The 26,041-nt window shown below is 43.4% G+C and overlaps 1 protein-coding gene across 1 annotated transcript in view; it reads left to right on the top strand.

Moving 5' to 3' along the window:
• Nucleotides 1-22,457, top strand: part of CFAP74 (cilia and flagella associated protein 74) — a 36,220-nt gene extending 13,763 nt beyond the window's left edge. Inside the window, exons 17-40 of the mRNA XM_088066613.1 lie at nt 404-493; nt 613-786; nt 1,546-1,693; nt 2,623-2,735; nt 3,206-3,328; nt 4,324-4,445; nt 6,968-7,096; nt 10,089-10,176; nt 10,525-10,698; nt 11,895-12,028; nt 12,636-12,912; nt 13,377-13,472; nt 14,146-14,291; nt 15,460-15,594; nt 15,972-16,081; nt 16,440-16,495; nt 16,716-16,835; nt 17,041-17,193; nt 17,494-17,623; nt 18,162-18,316; nt 19,125-19,254; nt 20,036-20,157; nt 20,595-20,729; nt 22,142-22,457. Coding sequence (XP_087922739.1) covers nt 404-493; nt 613-786; nt 1,546-1,693; nt 2,623-2,735; nt 3,206-3,328; nt 4,324-4,445; nt 6,968-7,096; nt 10,089-10,176; nt 10,525-10,698; nt 11,895-12,028; nt 12,636-12,912; nt 13,377-13,472; nt 14,146-14,291; nt 15,460-15,594; nt 15,972-16,081; nt 16,440-16,495; nt 16,716-16,835; nt 17,041-17,193; nt 17,494-17,623; nt 18,162-18,316; nt 19,125-19,254; nt 20,036-20,157; nt 20,595-20,729; nt 22,142-22,255 — 3,174 coding nt within the window. The 3' untranslated portion in view covers nt 22,256-22,457. The remainder of the gene's footprint in view (nt 1-403; nt 494-612; nt 787-1,545; nt 1,694-2,622; nt 2,736-3,205; nt 3,329-4,323; nt 4,446-6,967; nt 7,097-10,088; nt 10,177-10,524; nt 10,699-11,894; nt 12,029-12,635; nt 12,913-13,376; nt 13,473-14,145; nt 14,292-15,459; nt 15,595-15,971; nt 16,082-16,439; nt 16,496-16,715; nt 16,836-17,040; nt 17,194-17,493; nt 17,624-18,161; nt 18,317-19,124; nt 19,255-20,035; nt 20,158-20,594; nt 20,730-22,141) is intronic.
• Nucleotides 22,458-26,041: the final 3,584 nt, after the last annotated feature.

The raw sequence follows: 26,041 nt of genomic DNA on the forward strand, positions 1-26,041 counted from the left end.
ACAGTGAAGAGAATCCTAGTATAGGTGACTAGTCTGATTAAAACCATCATTAATTGAATTTCTTAACTGTTAACAAGGAAAAAAACCTACGTTTTTAGAAGAGCTACTGTTGTATATGGACAGCGGTGTGCATGTTCAAGCTCTGATAAATTGTCATAACGCAAATTCTGAGGGCACATTCGGAAAAATGCCTCCAAATGAGAGCAAGTTTCCAAATATTTATAATCTTGACCAGCTAAAGTTAACCAGGCTGTCACAAAGACTGTTTTAAAGTGGAAACATAGAATCAGTAATGATGCATTTTAATATGATACTCCAAGAATGAGTGAAAATATTTTTTATCAGACTACATAGGCTAAATCTTCTGAAATTACTTAGGGTTTTTTTCTGTTTTGGTTTCTAGATAAATGAAGGACTGGAAGGAGCAGTCATATTTATGGCCCAGACAGGTTCTTTTTCTGTTCCACTGAAATGTACAGTCAAGACCTGCATTGTAAGGGACCTCTTTTAAGCATGTGGATAATATAATTATTATTATAAAAAGCGGATGCTCATTTAATTGACATTAGTGCTATGTAGGCCAGTGGTAATTAATGGTTTATCTTCTCACAGCTGGCTCTGGATAAAGAGCTCATTGACTTTGGCAGCCTTGTGGTGGGAGAGACAATTTCACGGACCATCAGCCTGACAAACAGCGGGGCTTTGGGAACCAGATTCAAAGTTCAGACGTCAGCAGGTGCTACAAGTACCCTCAGAGCAACAGTAAAAGCTGCTCCTGCAAGAGTGGTGGGTTCAAAAGCACTTCCCTAAAGGAGTAGAAATGTTCTGCTTTGGGAAATGTGGTGGAGTTATGCAGAGTCACAAAGCAGCTCAGGTCAGAAAGGACTTGGGAAGATCATCTGGTCCAACCTTTGGTACATTTGGGTCAGTACAAATATAATCTGTTAGAACCAAATACTGGAAGATAAAAGCAATTATTTTGTGAGAAGTGGGGAAAACCAACAATGCTGATTTTTTAAGTACTTTAGTAATTTATGTCATGATTCCTATTTTCTCCACATTCATGACAATTAGAAGAAAATACTTCAGTTAATAGAGGAGATTCTGACAGAGTCATTAAAAATCTTAACTTGTGGAGGGCAGAAACATGTGAACTGATGCAAAACTCACAATGAAGTGAGGGATGTGATAAAGAGAAGGCTGGTTTCACCAGACTTAATTTTGACATAGAGCTGACTGGGTTTCCACTAGAAGAATGTTGGTTCTGTTCATTGTAAAGTAACTGGCACTGCACTGCATTGCTCCTGTTATATTATTTACCTGTTTGGGGCAGCCAGCAAAAAACTCAATCTGCTCATTGATAAAGGTCTTGTAGAATGTGCAGTTCTTGGAAAGTGCAACACATTTCTCCATTTATAACATGGAACTGTTGCAGGAAAACACAAGTCTGATTTGCATAAAACTTCTGCTGGATAGAAATGGAGCTGGTACAAGGCAGAGGAAAAAATCTGTCGGGAGAAAATCCATCTCTGTGTTTCCTAATAGGTCACTCAACATCCCAGTGCCCATGACCCTGAAGAGGAGGGCATGAGTCCTGTGGCAGCTGGAGATCCAAACGAGCAGATTTGTGCTGAGCCCAGGGAGGGGGTGACCCTCTGTGCAGCTCAGGAGCCCAAGAGCAGCAGTTCCATGGGTGAGGTGATGCTTTGGAACACGGCCCTGCACTTCCTCAGGCCAAGCTTTATACAGCTGTAGTCTCCTGTAAATAAATGAGCAATTCGGTTTGCAAAGTTACTCAGTAAATTCATCACTCCAGGAGTAATGTTATATTTCTTTGCATGATGTCTCACAGAAGATTGCTAAAAATAATGTCTTGACACCATTATATCAAAAGTAGCAGAGAACCTCACTGCTCATTAGTGATCAACAATTCAGTTTCAGAAGAACACAGAACCCAACCAGCTTCAGAAATTGCAAAATTGTTAACATCATCCTTGTCTCAGCAACTGAATCCCCACTTCTCAGAATAGCAATCCACATGACAGGTTTATTTTTATAGTCTGTAATTCTAAGAACTAGGAAGCATAAAGATGAACCTCCTCAGACACTTTCCATCTCATTCCTAATGTTTACTATGTGCTTAATAAAATCCAGTCTTGTAGAAGAAAGACTTTCTTAATTTGTTTCTTAACTATATTCTTTAACATTTCTTCCCAATATTGATCATTCCAATTTCAGGAAGCTGACAGTTCCATGCAAAGTGGTTCTATGTGGGTGGTTTCTGCAGGTCCTTCTGGCTGCTTTCCTATATCCCTATATTCCTATATCCCTGAAATTGCTCTTGAAGGTCATCCCCTCTTCCAGCTGAGTCTGTATTTTTGAACCATTCATGTTGTTACTTAGCAGTGGAAAGCTCAGGTGCCTCAGGTAGAATTCCAAACTTGATTAAAGCTGGGTGGCCAAACAAATATTTCCTTCCACGCATTCCAATTTTCCCATCACTGCTGTACATGCTTGGATTTGCAATATTGACTCAAAGTAATGTGCTTGTGCTTTGTTGGATATTTTTTCGATGGACACACTCAGCATTTTGTTTTGTTTTGTGTTTGTTTCGTTCCCCAGAGCAACTTGGTCAAGGAGAACTAAATACCAGATCAGATCTGGACACAGATAATGCAGATAATTTATTGGAGTTTTTTCCTGAAGAAATACCAATTGAAATTATGCTTGGAAAGGTAATGAATGCTCTGAGATCCAGACAAGATTTCCTTGGTCTAAGCCTACATCAGATAAATTGCTGTGGTGAGAAATGGTCAAGTACACATGGCCATTCCAAGTCAACTAGACATCACTGTATCACAGTTAATTCTTAAAATGAAATCACAGCACACTACTCCCCTTTCTCTTGATCTATACAGACATACAGTGCTGAAAGATTCTGTGTACATTCACATTTTCCACAATTTAACTCTTTTTTCTGCTATATGGTTCAGTGGTTAAACAAAGTCTGGTGACAACACACAAGGAGGGGCAGGAAGAATATTTGGGAAATGTCAAATTTGAGCCCTATTATTGTTCTGATTCGGATTTTTCCTGTGCATAGTGAGTTCAATTCAATTACCAGGTGTAGTAGACTGTGCATATATCATTATGTACAGCCTCTTTATTTCAATGCAATTTCTAGAGTTTCTTTGTTGTTGCTCAGGTGACTGAGGGTGAGATTGGACCCTTCAGCTTAGTGAAAATCCCAGTCCTGTTTGTCCCAGCTGTCCCTGGGGATGTGAGGGCAGAGTTTGTGATCGTGTTTGACAACCCAAACTGCAAACCAGTGAGTGACCTGCTTCAAAACTTGTGTAAAATAGTTTAAAATCTTCTCATTTGTGCTTTTCTCAAGAATGATGTTTGATGGGAGGTAGTTTAGTAAGTCATAGCTCTTATTTCTGATGCAGGATGTTTGTTAAACCTGCTCATTCTCTTAATTTCTATGCAAATAATACCAATATTCCCATTTTATTAGACATCATATTAAAAAATATCTCATGTCCTGGAAGCCTATGTGGAAGTATTCTCCCTTATTCCCAGTCCACACAGTTTATTTCCTTTCTGATCTATCAGAATTGGAATTATTTAGCAGGCAGTAGTGAAGCTGATGTGTGAAAGCTGGAAGAGATGACAACTTTAGTTACCACTTCAGCATATTCTAAATTTTATTGGAAGCCAAATTCTGCTTGGAACAGTTCACAGAAGCTTGCCAAAAAATAAAGACAAACTTCCCAGAAGCTCGGCAGCCAGTCTTGGCAGTCCCTAGGGTTGCAGAAGGAGCTGCAGATATCTGCTGAGGCTCCTGTGGGCACTTTCTCCACCACTCTCTCCCCAGGAGAGGAGGGCTTTGCAGGGTTTAGCTCCGTGGGCCCTGGTGCCGGACCCAGGTTACTGCAGGGAGCACAGCCCTGTGCTGCCTTCCCTGCATTTCTGTGCTGGCTGAATGAGCTGCAGCTCCAGGGGACCCTGGATTTCAGCCCATTCACTTCATCTAAAGGCACTTTAAATACTTCTTTTCAATATCATGGGCAGATGTTCTTCCTTCAAGTTCCCTGTCAAAGAATCCATCCCAAAGTATAATTATGTTTTTCTGCTGGAGCACTGTAACATCTTGGGTTTACTTTGCAAATGATTTTCCTAGGTCTGCTTCATGAAAGAACCTGTTGCTCCACAAATAATAAAATATTTTACTCTGCTGAATTTATAGCAGAAATTCTTGCTGTAAGTCAGTAAGAATCTGAGACTGACAAAACTAATCCCTTGTCATTGCTGCCCTGCCAGCTGAGTTTCAGTGCCATTGGAGTTTCTGTAGATGTGCCCATCTGGGTGCCCCAGCCCAGCGTGGACTTCAGAATCTGCCTGTATGAGCGGCTGTACCAGGACAGCGTTGAGGTGTGTAGCAGGTGAGCTGCCCTGGGGCTGCCTCTGGCCTTGGCACTGCAGGGGCACATCCTGAAAGCCTCTGAGCTCTGGAAATTGGTCTTGGGCATCCTGCTATCCCAAAATCCTAACCCCAGCCTGAGCTATGAGATATCCACAACCCTCCCCACTCCTGCCAGATTCCCTGGGTTGTTCCTGTTCTTTGGGGGAGCTATGAAGTTCCTAGGGAATAGCAATCCCACAGTTTCCTCATGTGGAATTTGCACACTAAACATTTAGGGAGATAAATGTGTCCAAAATTAAGTGCACATTGGGTCAATTCAACCAGGAAATTTTGTTGTTTCTCAGCTATTTTGTATTCAATTAAAGTCCTGGGGGGACCTAGGATCTGGAAGCCAGTTTCATGAGAGTCTTTCCAGACCTGGGATTAGATGCTGGATAAATCATTTCAGTCCTTCTGCATTCACTCTAAAATAGGAAAAGTGCAGTTCTGCTCACCCATGGAGGCATTAAGGTCTCCACTGAAAGGACAGGTCCCTCTGATTACACAGAGAGTGACCAGACAGTGATTAACAGGGGAAAAATATCTGGGTGTTTAAAAGTCAAGTCAGTCACGTCTGAAGACTGGTTCTGTTTGCACTGTGATATAAAGGGAATATTCCAGCTCCTTGGCTTCTGGAGATTTCCTGCTATTAAAAGTAGTTATGAGAACATTTAATTGTCTTCAGGTGCTGGGTGCTTTCCCTCCACCTAATGCAGTCACTATGGAGTTCTTATTTTAACAATTTGCATAACTTGGAGTCTATTTCAATAGGATTGGGGTGGGTTAGTGGGAGGGTGGGGGAGAGATTGGTTATGTGGAAGGCATCCATTCTAAACCTCTTACCAGAATTACAGACAGCAGAGATTCTTCACAGTTGGAAAGAAATGAGTAAAACTGTTATCTCAGAAATTCAGCTTACAGATATGACAAGCACAAGTTGTTATGCAAGTGATTTTACTTGGTCTAGATAACCCAGGGATAAAACTTATAAGTATAGAAGCAGAATAACTCTCCTAACAAAACTTAAGAGTTCAAGGGGATCCCAAAGGTAGAAGCTGTCAAATTGCTTAGGGCAAAACTTCTTAACTGAGGGAAAAATCCTGTTGATCCTTTGCCAAGTTTCACTAAATTAAGAGCATTTAGTATGTAGTAGCCTGTCCTTAGTGCTTTGGCAAGTCAAGGCTTTGATTTATCACCCAGTTTCCATAATTAGGAAAAATTGCCTGTTATACAGTCAGGTAGGCTGAAATTCAGTGTATTTCATGTGCAGAAATACCGTGTATTAACTTTTTATCCTGCAAAAGTCAATAGATTTCATCATTCTGTTGTGGCCTGAGCAGTTTCTCCCTCCAGGAGCTCCTGACACGTCCCTTGGTGTATCAGGAGGAGGATTCCTCCTGGAGACTGCCTGTATCCACTGGCTGTGACTTGTAGGCTATAGCACAAGGGGAACATAAAGTTTCCAAGTGAGTCAGATACCTCTGGAACTGGAATGTCCCAGCAAGCCCTGGTGAATTGTAAAATATTGCTAATACTGGTTTTGTTCTGGGTTTTAGTTGTTTGGTTTTTTTCTGGTCATGAAGACCCTGGTAATCAGGCAGCATAAATAAGCAGCATAAAGGGTCTGAAAGTGTCTTATCAGAATTGTGTTCAATAGAAAGCATTTTGAAAAGTAATTTATTTGGCAGGTTATAATCTGCACTGATTTAATGAAGTAGTATATAATTCTCTTAGATTGTCAACAGTCAGAAATCATTGCAGGCTCCCAGCCCCACTTGCTGTAGCTGTTGATTTAGAGGAGACCATCTGGCCTGACAGCTTTGAAACCAATCCAGGGGAAAGAGAATGACAAGCTGAAATATTTGTAAATTGCTCGGCAATTTTGCACTTAGGCATAAAATTCCAAAGCAGGGGATGATCCATGGCTATTGCTGTGCTATGATACGGCCAGAATTCAGTAGATAGGCAGAGGATTCCTAGCTTCCAATGTGCCATTCCCAGAGCAAATTGATTCCAAGATTTAGCAGAAGAGCTGGCAGGACCAACTCAGCCATGCTGTGACTTGCAGCCCTGTAGAATCTCTGCTGGTGGAGGACAGGTAACATCTGTTTAAAGAAATCACCAGGCTTCAGTCATCCTATTGATCCAGATAGAGCCAGCATATATTAGGAGCAAATAATCATCTGATATTTCACAATAGCTTGGCTTTGACTGCCCCTGACCTGACTTAGCACTGTGCTGAGCTCTGACAGTTCTCTTTGAATCAGCTGGTGCACTGTTTGCTACAGCTGGGTTTGTTACAGAACTTCCAAGTCTTGTTTTCTGTACTTAAAAGAGAATACAACTGTGTGAACTTGCTGTAGCAGATTTCCCTGCCTATCATTTTCAAAGGAAGCTTGGGATTGTTCTGGTTACAATGCAGGGATGGGGGCAGGAGGGCTCAGACTCCAGAGTCACTGAAGTGACCTCAAAGCCACCCAAGCATGTCTGATGTGTTTGCAGAGCAACAACCAAGCTGCGTTTGAAGTTTGAGGTATGCAGAGAATTGAGCAAGCACATGGAACTGCTTCCGAAAACAGGCTACATCCAGGCTCAGTCATCCTTCAGTGCACAGCTCAAGTTCCTGCCCAGGTAACCAACATTAATCCAACTCTAATCTTTCAGGATTTCACACAGTGTCAGTGGAAAAGCTGAGCAGGGTTGCTGTTCCCTCCTGCTGTCCAGGCTGGACCTCACAGTGCTGCTGCAGTGCAGGTCTGGTCTCCCCCCTGTCCCCCTGGAAGCTGCCAGATGCTCCAGGAGGAAATGAACTTGGCTGCCAGGGCTGTGAGGCAATGCCCTCCCTGTGGTGACAGCAGCACAGTGACAGTCTGAGCTCTCGTATTCCTGGGAGGCTGCTCCTGTTCTGTGGGAAGCTATTATTGTCCAGGAGGGAGGTTATTGAGGCAGGTGGCAGCTTCATGGATCACTGATTGAATAATTTCTGGACAAGAACTCCTGTGTTTGCTAATTTAGGTGAGAGTGGTTGGGCTTCCTGTCCATGTCTCTCCTCCCCAGGTACATTTTTCTTGAAATGATGATGGTTTTGATAATGAATTTCATATTGTGTTTTATGTTACATCTCCTGATGCTGAAAGCTTTATCCCAGCAAGATTTGCTTCTCCATTTTATGAAACATCTACAAATACAAACATAGCTCAGTGATAGGAAACAATCCCAGTTTCTAAAACTTAAATAACAGAGCTCCCATCAGCCACTGTTCATTTTATTTACCTCATCATTGCCATCCTATAGAATTTAGCAGGACATTGTTTTCAAAAAATAATGACTTATGGAATTCATTTTGGTGTACAGCCAAATACTTCAGTGTCTTTGGCTTTGACTGCTGCTGCAAACCTGCTGCTTCTGTGATATGGATTTTTAGTCCCATGGATTTGTGTTTGGATTTTCACAGATGTGCTCAGCACCTCTGGATTCTACCCTGATTTCAAAATTTTCACCAGGTTGGTATTCAAAGAACTAAATGTATTTACAGTTCTTGCAGCATCTCAAATCCCATCAGATTACGACAGTAACATGATAACATATTCTGTCCCTGAACTTCAGCTGCTGCAAAGCACCGCTACCCTCTCCAAGGGGATGAAAGCAGAGCTTGGATTTAGAACCTTAATCTTCCTTTAAAAAACAGGGAAGCTTCAGCAAGGAGATTTGATAAAATTAAGGCATTTCTGACACACAAAATAAGTATCTGGCTGTTTCAGGGTATGGATCAGTTTTAAAGACCTAATGCAGGGGGCAGTGCTGGGAGCTGAGGGGAAGCACTGAGCCAGTGACACATTTCTGTGAAGGCCTCTCAGTGAGCTGGCATTAGGAGCTCTATTAATAGAGCAGCTGTGTTACAAGTGACACCAAAAGGAAAGGAACCCCCCACTCAGCAGTGCTGAGGGAGCAGGGAGCTGCCTGAAGGTTTGGGAAGTTTTCTCGAGTGTTCTGTGCACACAGACATGCTTGGGCAGGTGTTCCAAAACCCAGCTTCTGAGAGTTTAAAGCCAACATTTCCAGTTTAGTTGAAGGCACATTCTCTACTCTGCTGCCTTTTACCATTCCCAAACACCATGTTCTGTAGTTCCCTGCATTTGGAACTAGTCCTGCTCATACTGGCAGTCTAAATTTGATTTGTCTTTTTGTGCTCCTCTTTAACTGTGCCATTTTCAGAGAACTTTCTGAAGGACTCCAGGACTTTTTCCCCAATGTAATTTAGAGTCCATCCCCATGTCCATAGAGTTACAAGTGTTTTCTTCCCCCTCTGGATTATTATGAAATAGATTAATTTTTTTTGCTATTCAGATGTCCTCTGACAAAGTGAAAGCTGATGCTCTGCTCCTCCCTTCCACTTAACCTCAGTTCTATGTGTAAAGAAATTCCCAACACTTTTCAACATCACTCTTAGAGCAAAATAACAGCAAGATTTTGGATCACCACGGTGACTGAGTGACTTTAACAATACATTAAAGAGTTGCATGCAATTCCATGAGTAGTAGTAGAACATGAGCACTGTGGAGATCCAAGAACAGGAAGCAACGCACTCTGGTGCTCTGAGATATAAATAGAGCAGCAGAGCTAAAAATACTCCAGGTTTGTATTGTCTTAGCTTGAAGCTCTGGAATGGAGCTTGTGACAGCAAGATGCTTCACCTAGAGAAAACCTGTATATTCCTTATAAATTCCCAGTCTGGTTGGTAATCAGGCACTGCTGGGCTCCAGGTTTGTTCACTTTATGTCTCTGCTTTGGGATACAAACTGGTTCTGCCTCAGGCTGATCATTAACACCAGTGGCCAGAGGGAGCCACTGCCTTGGCTGGGCTGGCGACATGCTGGGGCTGCAGCGAAGCTGCACAGGGTTTATATTCTGATTGGAGAGTAAGCTTTTAATTTTTCAGAATTTTAAATGACCGGATGGCATTTAAAAACAAAAAGGATAAATGATGGCATTTAAAAACAAAAAGGATAAATGTACGCTGACCTCTGTGAGTGGTCTTAAAATCCCATGTCCAAAATCCTGTCTTTAAAAACAAAAAAAAATTCCGATATAACTGTACAAGGTAAACCATTCTGACATTGCTGTCTTGCAGCCCATGCCCTCCTGCTCAGAGCATTGCCTGGGGGTCCCAAGATGAAGGAAATCTGGGACAAATCCAGAATCTTCCTTGATCTTCTTGACCTGACCTTGATATTCTTGACCTGACTGCATCTTCTTTCCCTTGGTCAGGAGGTGGGCCTAGATAGGTCACTAATTTTTTATTGGTATTTTCTTGCACCATTCTTTTACCATTTTCTCTAATATTTAAATTTATCTTGAAAGCAGAATTTTAATGAGAATTCCCTTTAGTGAAGAACTGGAGTTGATGCTTAACCAGGTGACTGCTCCAATTTGAGGACAATTAAATGAAGATTAAAAGCTTTGAATAATAAAACTTTCAGACCTTAAGTAACAGGATTCAGTTTGTTTTTCTTTCTGTTTGGAAATAATCCATCAAAAGTCCATTGTTCCCCTTGGTGAGAAAATAGTTAGAATGTTTTAATGGCACTTACTGTACTTTGGATTTGTACTTTTGTGTTTTCAGGAAGTCTCTTCCTGAAGATGCAGGGAGGTATTTCAATGCAGAGACAGGAATCCTGGAGGTTCCAGTGACAATCCTCATCGTGAACAAGGTCAGGGATTTTTGTGATGCTGATTATCAGACTGACAGTTTATGTAAATTATTTTAGTGAATGTTCACTTAAAGGTATCTAATTTTAGATTAGTTCTTTACTAATTGGGGCTCTGTGATATTAGTAAAAGATGCTTAAAGTGCTAATACAGATTTGATGTTTTTTTCTTGTCTCATGTTTGCAGTACAGGAAGTTAAATCCTTTCTCCTCAGTGCTGATATCATGTTACTGTCAAGGAACAGAGTAACTTTTTCTTGCACTTTTCCTGTTGGAGGACATTTCATTTAAATCCTGTCCTTACAACCCACAGATAGCGGTGTTACTCCTGTGCTTCTGCATTTGTTTCAGGCTAAAAAAGTTAATTTTACTGTCCATGCCATTGTTACTACTTCTGATTTGGAAATCAGCCCAGAACAGATCAACTTTGGATACTGCACAATCTATGAAGCTGTGCAAGCAAATGTCATCTTAACAAACAAATCCATCTTGCCCCAGGAGTTTGGATTTGTGGGACTGCCAGAGGTATGGATTTACCCACAGGCAAAAGAGTACACCTCCTCTGCTGTCAAAGATTTCAGTGTCATGGGAACATCTTCAGTGTGAGTGTAAATAAATCATGACTGGTTCTTGAAGCCCCTTGGGAATCCTGCTCCCTGTGGACTTCTGTCCTGGCGTGTGTGAATCTCCCTGGGTGACACCCTCTGCATTGGCAAAGCAATGCAAATCCCTGGGAGGAGATTTTCCTGTTCCTGATCTTTTCCTATCAGAATTCCTGGGTTTTTACACCAAGAGATCTCCTAAGAGAACACCTGGGGCACTTTTACCATTATATAAAACAGGCTTGGGGCTGTGGCCTCAGGTAAGAAATGTGCCCACTTTGCACCAAATGCCCAAAGGCTTTACCTTTAAAGTGCTCCTTGGGAACCATCCCAATCCATGCCTGGGCACTTTCTGAGTCACTAGAAGTTGATGTGAAAGCACAAATTTAAGCACAGGACCTGCTGGGTTCATGTGGGCTGGGTCTCCTGAATAAATTTTTGGACAAAGTTGGTTCTTCAAGCTCCATAATAGCAGTATGAAATGGCTGGGCATGTTGGCATCAGAGCTGGAGGAACCTGGCAGTTAATTAGGCATTGTCCTGTTCTCTGCTGTCTTAGGGATTAAAATCAAGGAGTAGCTAAAATAAATTGTTAACTTCAGCTTCATGGAAGCTGTACTTCCCAGCATTGTTTCCTGAGGAGCTTGAAGAGTGATGGGAAGACTTTCTTGACTTATCTTTAACTTAAGCACAAACCACTGCACAGCTGTGGATGTGGAACTGCTCCTGTCCCTGTGGTGTCCCTGCCTCAGACATGAATCAGTTCTCAAAGACATGGGGCAGCTGCTGAGATTTTTACCATATTACATTCAGTTTTATGTGAAGAGTAAATGAACAGTAGAAGAAGGCGATTTCCACAGATGGGAAGAAGCTGGGGAAGGGATTCTCCTGAAATCTGAGTTAATGAATGTAATGCCTTTTGAGTTACTTTGAGATGAGAAGTCTGCCCCTCAGACTCTGGACATTGACTCAGACAAAAACTTCTCCCTGGAAGGTTTCTCTTTTCCTGACGGTTCCACATTTAATAACAATTTTTTAAAATCTTGCCAGTAATGTCTTATTTTATATTACTAATAAACTGATAATTTAACTAATAATTTCTTATCCTGCCATTTTTCAGTTTGTTGAAGTTCAGCCCAACAATGGATTTGGAATTATTCTTCCCCTGGAAAGCCTGACACTGGACATAATCTTTAAAGCCACCAAGGCAAAAGAGTACAGCTTTGAGCTCTCCTGCAGGACAGAGATCAACAGGTGTGTTAATGCATGGACAGCTGGGAAGCTAAAATCTGAATGTCACTGAGCTCCTACTGTTAATCCAGTTCAGAAATTGAATCCCTGCCTGCCTTGGGGAGGTGAGGCTGGGATAAGGTGAGGCTGAGACAGGTGGGAATTCTCCAGGTGCAAGAGTTGCTCAGTGTCTGTTGGTTTCATCCTAAGTTTTCACATCTGTCTTTACCGAGATGACTTTTCCCACCCCTCCTCAAGTTTATTCTTGTCCCACACCCAAGTTGCAGCCCCTCAACCTGAAGTGCTCTGCTGCTTATTCAGCACAATTACTGAAGGAATTGTTTTTTGTAAAAATGCTTTACTCCTTAAGCCAATGCTTCTGCAATAATGATGGCATAAACTTTGATTTGACTGTATGTATTTCCAGAAGTTCACAGAGGAAGAATTCAAGCAGGGACTCTGGCCAATTGTGCCTTAAAAATAGATAGTATTATTGTTCATCTTTAGGCAAAATTCCCATTGCAAGCTTGAAATTCTGCTTAAATAGGGACTACAGGATTAGCTCCCTATTTTCCGGGCTGATTAAGACACTATTTTATGCTGAGACAATTTATCATGTGTTTATTTTTAGACAATTCAAGCTGTCATGCAAAGCAGTTGGAGTCCACCCACCTCTTGAATTGTCTCATTCCTTGGTTCAGTTTGCTGCTACAGTCCTGAACTCTGCGTCTTCAGCCACCCTGGATGTGCTTAATTCCCACGTGGACAGGAACCCCCTCACTCACCCTGTCCCATGGATTGGCAGTGGGAACCCTGTCCCAGTTGGCCCCACTTGCTTTGAATTCCATGTGCCCCAAGACTGTCCTGTGACCATTACACCTTCTGTGGGAACTGTGCTGCCTGGGCAGGTAAATTCACTTTAAATGTAGGGTGTTCTGCAAATTTTTGATCATCTGTATGCTTAGAAAGGCTGTCACTTGTAAACAAAACATCAACTGTTGTTAAAATAGCTGGAATATTTTGTATTGTTTGAAAGAATGTTTTAAATCAGACAGGAGGGTTAAGCACCGAATCTGGCTAATGCCTTATGGGAGTGCTCTGTCCCCAGTGTTGTCACTGTGATTGATGTGAAGAATGTTTAAATATCAAAAGTATTGGCCATGTAAAGCCAAGCCACTGTAACATCCTAGACTTCCAAAAAAGCTGCAAGTGCCCTTATCCTGAGGATGTTGTGATTCCCTCAGAGCAGAAGTGCACTGGATGTGTGAATTGTGTGCTGCTCTGTATGTGCTCCTGTTGAGCTCTGTAGGTGTCACATGTGTCTGAGGGCTGAGCTCTGCCCTCACTCCTCTGTGTGCTCTCACATTCCCAGAAAAGCTCCATCCGAGTATCCTTCAGCCCGGTGCTGTCAGATCAGCAAATCAGGGAGGAGGCAGCATGGAGGCTCAGCACAGCAGCTGTGCCAGAGGCAGGAGCACAAGTAAGGAATGCTAAGAACAGCACATGCTGTTGGTCTGTCACTTCCAGATATTTGTTTCTCTGGATGGTATTTTTATCATAAAATTATTTGCATATTAATGAAGCCCAAGGTTGTGGTCTATGCAGGACCTGCCTATAAGGAATGATAGTGTGACTGTGCACTCAGTGTGTGGCTTGTTCAGAGCAATAATTTAATTTCATGCTCACAATTTCCAAAGTGTCCTTAGAGGGTTTTATTGCAAATGCCAGCTGAAATACTCTTTACGAAAAAGAAAAAGAAACTTCTACACTTCCTGAAAATTGGCAGCATCCATTGACTTTATATGCAACCCTTAGGTCAGTTAATTTTGTGAGCACCTGTGATTGTCTTTGATTATGAGATAAACAGGTAAAATTCCCATGAGATACAGACTTCTATTCATCTGCTCCAAGAGGAGACCTCTTCTTCTAAGAGGGGATAAAATATGTCCATTTCAACCTAATTTTTAAATTTTACAGTATTGGAAATATGTCTGTAAGAGCTACTGTGTCTGTGGGCTGTCACTATCATCCCATTGTCCCTTGTCCCCTGCTCTGTGTCACCTCTTAGCTCTGTGTTCTTGGGCCAGGGCTGTGTCTTTGCTCACTCCTGTCTTGGTCAGATTTCCAGAAGTCCCCCTCAGTCTCCGATGGGCAAAAAGAGGAAAGATTCAAAGAAAGAGCGAAAAAAATCAAGCATTTCCATTCCCAGAGGAAAGGCTGGAAGCAGGAAATGCCTGGCTGCTGTAAATAGCCCTAAAGAGACAGAACCTGAAGAGTTAAAGCCCAAGTAAGTAAACAGAAGCATCTTGTACTACACAGACAACATTCTCTTTAGAAGTAGTTTAATAAATCCACTAAAAGTGTAGGTAGACAAGACAGCAAACTGGAGAGGGAACAGCTTCAGCTGTGTTGCAGAGGCTGTTTCCAAAATTAGTGCTGCTTGTGAGCCACACAGCTGTACCCTCTCATGTGAGGCAAAGAATCCCTTTATGCATCAGAAGGATTGAAGACTTCAAAGAATCTGTCAGGGAGCAGGAGCTGGGGCTCTGCGGGGGATGGGACTGAGCCAATACAGGGTTTATGGAAAGGGCAACTGCAAAGCTCAACTTGGGGACCAACCAAAACTACTCAAAGAAACCTTTTTTGAACAGATCTGTCAGAACCAGATGATGGCCCAAATCCATGCCAGGGAGTAATTTCTATTTTTAATTTGAGGGCTTACATAGTCCAGCAATTTAGTCATGGTCAGTATCAGTGCTGGCAGTGAAATACTGCTGGGAAATGTGCATTTGAAGCAGTTCCTGTGCGGTGTGAGCACCTCAGGGAGAGTCAACATCAATAGCATTGCTGCCTGGAGGCTGGGAGACTCACATGCAAAATCTGATATTTGAGGGTCCTTGTACACCAGGTAATTCAACTTCTCAGAGCCCCAGACTTCTGCCCAGTCTTAGTAATTTGCAAGTATTTAGAAGTAAATACATACTGAAGCACCAGGCATTTGGCTGTACTGGATGTTTTGATATTTTTTACTAAAATCCCATGCCCATTGCAACCCATTAATTATAATTTTTAAGCACTTTCAACAGAGATCGTAAAAATAAAATTCCTATTTTAGAAGTATTGCATACATATTGCATTAGAGGAGTGTGATCATGTGTGTTCACATGTCATTGAAATGTAGAAGTACTGGAAGACACTGAAATACCTGATGTATTCAACCAAAGCAAATTGGATTGAGGTTTTTGCAATCTTTAGTGTAACATCCGTTATATGGGTTCTTAATTTTTATTCTCTTTTGGCAACAAAAGCCAACCACTTTGTAAGGTGGGTCCATTACTGACAGTCATTTAGTTAGGTGCGACTAAGAAACAATAATCACAAATAGCTCAGCAGATATTTATTTGTTTTTCTTGCTCTCTCACTCACGAGATAATTCTTATTCCTGGATTCTCTAGTTCTGATGTTTATAGAGCAGCCCAGTTTTCCCTGACAAAGAGTTTCAGAGGGAGTTTTAACAAATACATCATCCCATGCTTTGTTGCAAGTGGCCACACCACTGGAGAGGAGGGCCCTGGGAACTTAACCTGCAGGTGGGTGCAGTTGGATAACCCAGAGGTGTGAGGGGGAAAGGGTGGGCTTGCTAATTTATTCATTTGGGGGAGAAATTTGTTTTCTGATCCTAATTACTTCATAGCTCAGTGGTAAGAAACTCAAGCTCCCAGCCCACCAGTTGGATAAGAATCAAACACATGAATATCAAAGCAGCTGAAGGAATAATTATGTGAAAACTTTTAGGCAGCTGTAGCTCATCTCTGCTCAGGCACAGACAGTCAGTGACCAAGCCCTGTGCTGTCACACCACTGCAGTGACATCATGGAAGGAGTAGATCCCTGGCAATAATTGTTATCTCTGTATGAACCCAGAGCTCTGCCCTTTAATTCCCCAGATCCCTTTGCTCTCTCTCCAGCCCTCACAACACCTTGTACCTGGAGCTGCACTGCCCTGCTGTACCCCCACCTGTTCTGATCACTTCCGACTCCGGGATCAATGCGGCCAACTTTGGGGACGTTTCTGTAGGTATGGAATTTGAATTCTGGTTTGGAGTGGTTTCCCTCTGACAATGAGTTCTTGCCAGTAGAGTTTTGTATTTTCAAAAGTCAGGATAGAAATTAGCCCTTAGTGGGTATTTAAGTGGAAAACAAGGAGCCTCTGGCAAGCTGAGGCTCATGAGAGAGCAGACCTGATCCCCAACCATGGACCTGAAAGCTCCAGAAGTGACTGGCCCAATCTGAAAGCATTTTGGTGAGCTTTGAGTAGTGCCTTAGCCATAGGCCTGGGATGAGTGCCTGGCCTAGGCAGGAGCAGGAGTAAGGGGGAGGAATGGGAGGGCAGGAGTGACCATCCTCACTTTGGGAAGTGTTTTCATTCCTTGCAGGCCACAGAATGATGAAAAGAATTACAATAGAAAACATCTCCCCACAGAAGCTGGAAGTATCCTTGATTGGAGCACGTGAGCTCAGCCTTCAGCCTCTGCTTAATCAGACTGTCTCTGCAGGAGACACCAGCTCAACTCTCTCTTGAGTTATTGATCTCTCAAAAGCTTATAGATGCTTAGTTCAGACCAAAGACATGTAAACAATATATAGAATCTGTTCTCATGTCTTTTTTCTCAATCTTTATGAACTTTTTTCCTTGAGTTGCACTGTTTTAGCTGGGATTCTCAGTTCTGAATCCCAGTGGCCCTTTCCTGTTGGTCAGAGCTGTTGGAACGCTTGAGCCAGGTGAAAAGAAACCCCTCATCATATCTTTTTGTCCAAGTGAGGATAAATGGGTGAGTAAAAGATACAACAGCAGTGGGGGAAAGGAGAGATGTGAGGGGTGTGTAACACACACATGTTACCAACAGGAAGAACTTCTGTTCCCTGTCCCAGCATTTGGATCTTGTCTCAGTTCTGGGATGGCTCTTTGGGAGGGGTCAGCTGGAGGGTTGGGGGTTCCCTCAGCAGATGGACTAACTCAGGCACCCTCTTGGGCAGTTCTTGGAAACTCTGGACATCCAGGTGGGAAAGACCAACCTCACCCTCCACCTCTCCGGGCATGGGGTGGTGCCAAGCACTGAGTGCTCCGTGGGAGAGGTGCTGGACATGGGATACATCATGGCCAGAGACACGGTGACTGCCACAGTCAAGGTAAGGCCTCTGTGCTGAACTGCAAAGCAGGAGTTCTTGTGAGGAGGAGGAGAACATAAACGGTCTCCTTTTGGATTTCGTCCAATGTGTGTCAATAACCAAAGTCCAGTATTTGATGGGGAATGGGGGTTGGTATGACACGTTATGGGCAGCACTGATTGTGCCTCTGGTGGCATGTGGGGACAAAGAGCTGCACTAATGTGGCAAAATTAATTCAGCCACTTTGCAAACTATGGATCTTACAGGCCTGAGAATCAATTTCCATAATGCAAATGCTGTTATGTGAATGAATGTCCCCAGATAGAGAACACTTCCAACCTGACCCTGCTGTTCTCTGTACAACTGGAGTCGCTCTCACCAACATGGGACAGAGACAGGCAGAAAATTCCATCCTTTCTTACATCTTCTATGCAGAGAACAGAGATTGTTGGTAAACTTTCTTTTATTCTTTCCTCTTTTTCCTCTGCTAAATACTCAGGAGGTGTAAAGCAGCATCACTGTGTCCTCTTAGATCCACTCAACTGTCAGACCTGGGGCATCACAACCCTGAAGTTAAAGATCTCATTTTGCTCCCCAGTAGGAGCTGTAGTAATTCTTTCAATATGGGGAGCTGTAAATTTATACAGCCTGAGCGAATACCCACAAGTGAGGAAATATTAGTCCTTAAATCTAAATAAATCCACACAGTAATTGCATATTAAAGATTAGATTTAAAGATGTTCATCTCTGTACAAATACATTAGAATATAGGAAGGGTTGGTGATGCTGTTTCAGTTCCTCTGGAGATGAATGCATCGAACTGATAGATGGATTTTTCTGGTGTTCCTAACACCCTGTTTTGCTGCAAAGCCATGTATTAGCTCTTATTTATTTGCTGTTCCAACAAAAATTAAATGGGTTTAAAATTCATGAAAAGTAAAACAGAACTATCCTCCTTTCTTATCTGTATCCTCATTTTTATTTACTAGGAACACAGAACTATAATGGCTCCAGTGTGTTCAGTGTCTCTCCAACAGAAGGAAAAATTGAGGCTGGGAAGACCCAGGATTTTGTTGTTACTTTTAGTCCTGATCATGAAAGTCTCTACTACTCTGACTGTCTTAAGGTTCTGCTCTTTGGGAAGGTGAGACAATCAGGATCATGAAAACAGTCTAAATGCTGGATGAACTGATGTAGGGAGGAAAGGGCACATTTGGGGGCCCTCTGACATTTTTCAGGTTTAGATATTCAGTTATTCATTGATAAAAATAGTGATGTGGGGTCCATCCCTGTCCTCTCTCAGGGCATGGTCAGGAGGGGACAGGAGATGAGCACAGCTCCCAGGGGCTCCTGCAGGGAGCATTTAATGGCGGAGCAAAGGGGAGAGGGGAGCTCCACCTGCCCAGTACAGCCCAAAAGGAGCAGGAGCACCAGGGAGCTGCTCTTGCAGCCGCTCAGTGCCACGTTCCATCTGTGGAGCTGCCCTGGGATGCTCTGGCCGGATGCACACGGGCAGCCCTGGGCCCCTGCCAGGACATCAAAAGTTAGTGCAGAGTGACCACTAATGCCCAGCAACAGCACTGCAAGCGGGCTGGGGCTGAGCGGGAGCTGCTGCTGTCCTTGCAAGCTTTGGATTGCAGTTAGGAATGAACAGCAGGATAAGCTGAAGACGAATGGGCACTTGACCCAAGTTTGGCAACAGAAAATTTTTGCTTCTTTTAGTGGCCTTTGTATAAATCGTTTTTCCAATGCCTTCCTGAGACACATTTGCCAGGTTGTTTAAAATAGAAGTGCCAGACTGGGCAAGCCCAGGGGCAGGTGCAGAACTCCTGCATTAGGGCCCAGGATCATTGGGATCTTTCACGTGGGAGGTGATTTCACAATTTCCTGGGCCAGGTCCCAGCATCGTTCAGGTGATCTGAGCTGTCACCAGGACTTTTTGTCTCACCCAGCAAACAGCCCACAAGATCCACCTGAAGGGTGCAGCCCGGGATCACCTCATGTTTGTGGAGGGGGGAGTGCCCCTGGATGTACCCATGGAGTCCTTGGCTGTGACCTCATCTGTGGCACCACAGGAAGGAGGTAAAGTGCCACCACTGTTTATTATGGAACGGGGGGGATCAGGCATGGGAATGTTCCTCTTCCTTTAAGAAAAAAGGAAATTAAAGACAATTTTTCCAGAATCAGAAAAAATAAGCATTATGTTACAGCATATATTCATAATGCACAGAAAAACCCACAAAACTTTCTCTTAAGGAAAGTTTTTATCTTCATTTTAATGCAGTTCTCTCTTAATGATCATCTTCCACTTCTGCAGCTTCCCTGCAAAATTTATTATAATGTAATACTACTATGAAGAATTAGATGCATTTGCTTTCTGCTACTTCTCTGAGGTGTATTGAATGTTTAAGAAATTATTTCATATATAATCACATATCCTGGATTGTCCTGTTTGTCCTGTTATGAAACTTCCAGGGGTTTGAAGTTACTCTTCCTTAATTTCTTGGGACAGGATCTGTGTTAAGAGACAGGATGCAAACAGCTCCTGACTCCTGAGTTTTAAATAATTCTAAGCACATACACATAAGCTGGAATAAAGTACACAGAGGTGTGTGCCATGGGCTAGAAACTGAGCCTGGAACTTGATAAACACGTAACAGTTGCAGTTTGCAATTACGAATTATCCAAACCCTCTTTTTCCTTAATTCCTCACAACTCTGTAAAAGGATCTCTTTTTCTCTGCCAGCTCCTGAGTTTGACACATCATTTTGTTTTGAACCATAGTGGTGCAATTTCTGTTGGCTCCAAACTGCCAAAGGCAGTTTTGACTGTCTCAAAGTTGACCTGGTTGCTGTTTGTTTAGGGCCACAAGAAGCAGTGAGGTCTCTTCTCCTGCTCCTGGAGTACATGGAGAGCTCAGCAGAGCCAGCCAGGGCAGAGATCACCATTGGCACCATGCAAAGTCCTCTGCTGGCAGCCAAGAAGGTGAGGGAAATAAAACCTGCAGGTTTGTGCCAGGTGCTGTATGGGATCCTGACAGTGTGCAGAGGTCTGCTCATTCCTTCAGTCCAAAATTCACAAATTCATAAATTAAAAAGATCAGCTTTCAGAGTTTCTGGTAAATTTTACATTATAAAAGCATCAGTGTTTGAAAACATTATTTCCCAGGGGCTAATATAAGGAATTAGCATTATCATACTAAGTCAGCAACAACCTTAATTTATGAGTTTGCTTCCTCAATTCAGGAATACAGAATTTTGAGCCCAGAACTGATTTACAGTTCCCATCCTGGTATTTCAATGGAGTATTGCGTGATGAGGTGACACAATGAATGTCCCAGTGGATAGCTGGTGTTTTGTGGGGCAGTTCGGGCAGGGGCAGGGCAGCGGCCCAGGTGTGACTGTGCCTTCTGTCCGTGCCAGGCCGTGGAGTTCAGCCTGGACAGCGGCCCGGAGCTACAGCAGGCGGGGTTCACGCTGGACGGTACGAGGGGAGCCCTGGAGCGCGGGCAGCTGCAGCATATCAGCGTCTCATGGATGCCACCTGCCGACCTGCAGGTGAGGCACGGCCCGGCGCTGGCACCGGGCTCCTGGCAGGGTCACACCGGGCTCCTGGAGGGGTGTCACACCGGGCTCCTGGAGGGATGTGACACACAGTTCCCGTTGGGGTGTTATCCAAGGCTCCTGTCAGGATGTGACACCAAGGTCCTGTTGGAGTATCACACAGGGCTCCTGTCAGGGTGTGGCCCAAAGATCCTGCTGGGAGTGTGACACAAAAGTCCCATTGGGATGTGACCCACAGTTCCTATTGGGGTGTCACTCACAGTTGGGATGTCACCCAGAGCTTATATTGGATTGTCACACAAAGTTTCTGTGACCCACAGCTCCTGTTGAGGTGTGACCCACAGCTGCTGCTGGGTGTGGGCAGCACAGGTGGCTCAGACACAGCGAGGTGACAGCTCCTGTGTGGTCCCTGAAGGAGCAGGGGTGGTACAAACCCCCTTTTGGGAACAGAAGCTGGAACAATGAGATGATCTGGAGCCTTCCTGCCTCCCCAGGGCTGTGCTTGGCTGTGTGGTGGCAAGGACAGGGGTGAGCCACTTGTATCCCAGAGGAATCCCTTCCTGCAGGGAAGTCCAAAGGCCAAAGTGCTGCTGCTGTTAACAGGGTCTGGTGCCCTGAGTGAGCTCTGTAGGGCCCTGGGACAGAACTGCTGCAGCCTTGCCAGCGCAGACCTGACTTTACATGGATCACTCTGCAATACATTTCTTTGCCATGGGCTGCCTTTCCTTTGGCACATTCCAGAAAGTCAGTCAGTCACATTCCTGGGGCCTTTGGACTTTCCACTTTAGGTGCCCCATTTCCCTGGCTACTTCTGCCTTGTATCATAGAGGTTGGATATGATGTCTCAACAACTCCATGAGGCTGTGATTGCCCTTCCTGATTCACCTCCTTGGGCATTCATGGAGACTGAAGACATTGACTCCCTGTGTGTGGGATGGCAGAATGAGTAGCTGGTTCCAAAATTAATAATATTTCTGCCATCACACACAGAAAGAGGCAGCAGAGTTTCTGGCAGGATGTATCCAGTCCACATCGTGCCTCTTGGTAACCTCTGGGTCTTGTACAACACTGAGCATTTACTGGGGGCTGACAGGATCTGTTTCCTTCCAGCCCTCTCTGGGAGCTCTGAGGTTGCTGCTGTGCCCAGTTGCCATAGCTGTGATGTGGAGACAGTCTCTGTGGTACTCTGGGTACAGAATTCTGAGTCACTGTCATACCTCACTGCCTGCAGCATGAGCATCACTTGGGGACAGGAAGGAGCCAGCACAGTGGCTGTAACCTGTCACCTCTAGCTATAACTGGTACCTTGAAAATTGAGATGTGAAACACAGATTTTAGGAGGTGATCAGCTTATGTCTCCTATGTTCAAAACACCAGGCTGGTTTTCTGTGTGGTTCTTCCTGCAGACCAGTGACCCCCCGCTTGTGTCAGCCCTCCTTACTGTAAAAGGTGACATTACAGAATCCTACCGAGTCCTGTTCATGGCAAGAATTGTGTCTGCACCTGCTCCCACTGAATGAGGGACCCAGGCCAAATGGAAAGGAAGATGGAGGCTACATTACTGTGAGATCCCTGGATCTCTGGTGAAACATGGGAAGATTTTGAGATTGCTGCAAATAAGTGAGGGCAGCAGGGACATGGGAAGGAAGGGCCATGTAATATTTCTGCTCTGTTTCATCCAAAGTTTTCTGTAAACTCTGGTGCCAGTAGCTTCATTTTCCAGCTGACTCTGTGACAATAATCTTGTGTTAGAAGAAAGAATTACTGAGGGCCCCAAGAAGCTACACCTGCTGTTAATCCCATGTCTCCCAAAGGTGGGCAAAGGAAGAGTATCTGGTTTACATCCACATAGGTGAGTTTCTATATTTTTCCAATTTCAGATGCTTTTTGTAGGATTTGTAAAAGCCTTGACTTTTTCTTTTTTAAGACCAGAATAAAGTTTCTTATTCAAGCCTTCTCCAAATCATTCAGGCAGTCACTTTTACAATGTACAGTCAAATCTGCCTGGTAACACATGGTCATGGGAGAATATCCCTGTGCTGTTCCCTGGATATGGCCAAGCATTTGCCAGAGAGCCTGGCTGTCCAGGAACTTTGTATTTCTATATTTGCCTTCTGCTGAATTCCAGCTGTGAAAAACGAAGTTCACTCCTGTAAAATTTTAAAAAGGTTTAATAAAGACAATAAGAGACATAAAGTAAGCAAAGAGTTACGGCCGGGTGCCTTGGCGCGCTGCCAAGAGCACACCTGGTATCTCGGGAATACCCTTTTTATCCCATCCTTGCTGTGAGGGGTTAATGCATATTCAAACATGTCCCCTCCCTGGTTCCGCCTTCTTGGATCATGCTCTTCACAGTTTTATTTTCTGCTGGTCAGCATATTTTTTGCTGGTCATCATTATTCTAGCTGATCAGCATTATTTTGGAGTTTTTGGTTTCCTTTTTTCTGCAGATGGTCACTTGTTGATAAGAGTCCGGGCCCCTCATCCTTCCTCTGAGAGCAGATGGGCTTCATATCTTTCCCCCCCGCCAACGTCCTGGTACCGGCTTTTTGATAACAGTTTGCTCTCCATTTCCTGCTGCTGATAATAGCCTGTTTTCCACAGCTTGATCCTCCCATTGTCGTGCCTGTTGGAGTTATCTTGCCTTGTCCGGATGAAACATATCCTTACCATTCAGAATTCCTATCTAAGCCTATAACTTGCTAAGAGAGAAAAGAATATAGTGAAAGCATATAATATACATTTATCAGAATAATTGTGAAAAGCCAATATTTACAACATGAATTCACAACAACTCCTCCTTTTATCTTTTTTATAAATCATTTGGCTTGAGCAATAATTCTTGTTTTCTAGCTTCTAGCACTCGTTCATTTTTCTCACAAATCAATTTAGCTTCTTACAACAGATCTTCCACATTATTTTGTTTTCTTAATACCATGATTTTTTGTGCCGTTCCAAATGTAGCCAATTTTGGGTCTGTAGGCATTGCTACTATTTGCATGCCCTGCACCACTTTGGTGATTAGTTGGATGAAACAGGGGATTAGACAAGGAAGGAATATTAAACCAGCTGTAGCGCATAGGAGGAAGAAACCTAGCTTCTTCCACCATTCTGTCCCCAACAGGTTATTCCACCAATTAGTGGTCATCATTGACTCCCATTTTTGGACTGGCACATGGGCTATTTTTCTGATGTTCTTGGCGATATCTAGAACGGCATTTCCATTGTCATCAATTTGCAAACAACAATCTGATGTATTAAATTTCCCGCAAACACCCCCCTCTTCAGCCAATAGATAGTCCAAAGCCAGTCTATTCTGATATATTGCAGCTCTGGCTTGGCGTTGCTGACTGACTATTAATTCCATAGCCCCAGCTGTTTCATTGGTTATGATTTCTACTACAACTTGGAGTCTTATAATGCGATTTAGCACGTAAATTGGGGTTCGATATCCCCAACTTCCATCTTGTGCCCAAGTAGCTGGCCCATATGTTTCTAGTATGCGTTCAGGGGGCCATTCTTCATCTCCCCATTTTTGAGGCCCTCCAAACAATTCCCTTTTATTTCTTTTAAGTCCTCATAAACCGGCACTCCCAATTGATCTCCATCTGGTCCTGGCAAAAGGAAGAATCCTGGTTGAATGATTCCCAGAGTACAACTCCCTTTCCATTGTGAAGGGAGCTTTGGGTATGCCCTTTTCCCACATATCCAAAATAAGCCATCTGGTGCCTTCCAATAGTCATTTTTCTGTTGATTTATATTTTCCCAAAATTTAGATATTTCTGGGATTCCAGAGTAAGGATTTTTCCCTTTACCATTACATCTGAAGAGTCTGGTTCAATTATCATACACACAATTCTTTTCTTTTACTTTTCCTTGAGTCCAATACAGAGTTGGTTCCTCTGGGATCCACCATGTAGAAGTTCCATTGCTAACCTTATACCTTTTACAGGGAGTTTTCCCTATTTCTTTAATAAATTCCTTACCAGTTCGCCATAAACATTCTTCCCCTATCACTGTTGAACTTAGAATCCATCCTTCTGGTCGAGTCCCCCCTCTTATATTGGTCCGGTTCCACTTAAGGAGTTCCACCGGGCCTATGCTACTACCTTTCCATGGCCATTCCTCCGTCATCAAGGCTTCTCCACAGACCCAGCAGTTCGTTATGTTAAGTTCTTTACTTATCCTCTCCCCTAAATCCACAAACAGGTTTTTCCCTAGTCTTGAGATATCTATTTCCCCTTTTAATTGCTGTTTGAGCCTTGCATACAGGTCCTGACGTGAGGTTAAGTTAGGTTTAGGTTATTGTGTTGGTTTTATCTTTTTTCTTATCACTTGCTCTTTTATCAAATCTTGGGTCTTTCCCTTGACCGCCCCCGTGAAGCAAATCCATTTTTCCCCTTTTGGGCAAGTGCTTCCCAATCTAGTACCACTGACTCCTAAGTTTTCTGTGATCCAATATTTTTCCCTGTTATGTATACAGGTACTCAACTTGGATGGGTTATAGCAGTGACTATTGATATTGGTGTGGGTAATAAGAAAGAAACCCCAGCGTCTTTCCATGTAAAGTTTTCGATAGCATTTGTAACATGGTTTTGCTGGTGTCCCAAAAGGGAAAAGGATAAGTGACAGAAGAAGGAATAATAGGGGTCCAGTATGGCTTACACCCCCACCCATCCTGCCTATGAGGTTGCAGCTCACAGCAAGTGTTTTATATTCTTCTTGGTGGCGAGTTATAGAGGCCAATCTGGTCTTGCCCCCTATTTCCTTGTCGCTTCCTCTTTTGTAATTTCCAAGCAAATCTCTTTTGACACCTTTTAACAGTAGTATACCACCATTCTTCAGGTATTTCCCACTCAACAGGCACCAGTAATTCCCATCCACAGAGCAGAGTTATTATTTCAGTTGCCTGCAATTCTGTTTGGATAGAGGATCGATTATGTGCTCGACACTCCCTACAACAAGAACGCCGATTGTGTGAGCTGCAATACCAATTTTTCCCACAAATTAAACACTTATATTTAACCCAGCTAGCATGTCCCGTATTGGGATGATTTATACAAGGTATATGGTGTGGCACTGATGGAAGTTGTGATTCTCCCCCTTCTTTATACAGATCACAGGCCAAAGCAAAAATATGAGGATTTCCCAACCGAAACAGCCCCAATCCTCCTGTTTGGAGTGGGAGTATTCCTTCCCAAGGTGGATATCGAAGGTGTCTCAGAACTTGTCCAGGCAGAACTTGAAACCACTGATACAGGCTTGGTCTCACTTCCCAATTAGGCGTGATTCTTTGCTCATCCCTT

This window comes from Pseudopodoces humilis, chromosome 24, assembly GCF_049639895.1.
Source record: "Pseudopodoces humilis isolate 2021_Gansu_Grassland_sample_001 chromosome 24, ASM4963989v1, whole genome shotgun sequence".
NCBI classification, from domain to species: Eukaryota; Metazoa; Chordata; class Aves; order Passeriformes; family Paridae; genus Pseudopodoces; species Pseudopodoces humilis.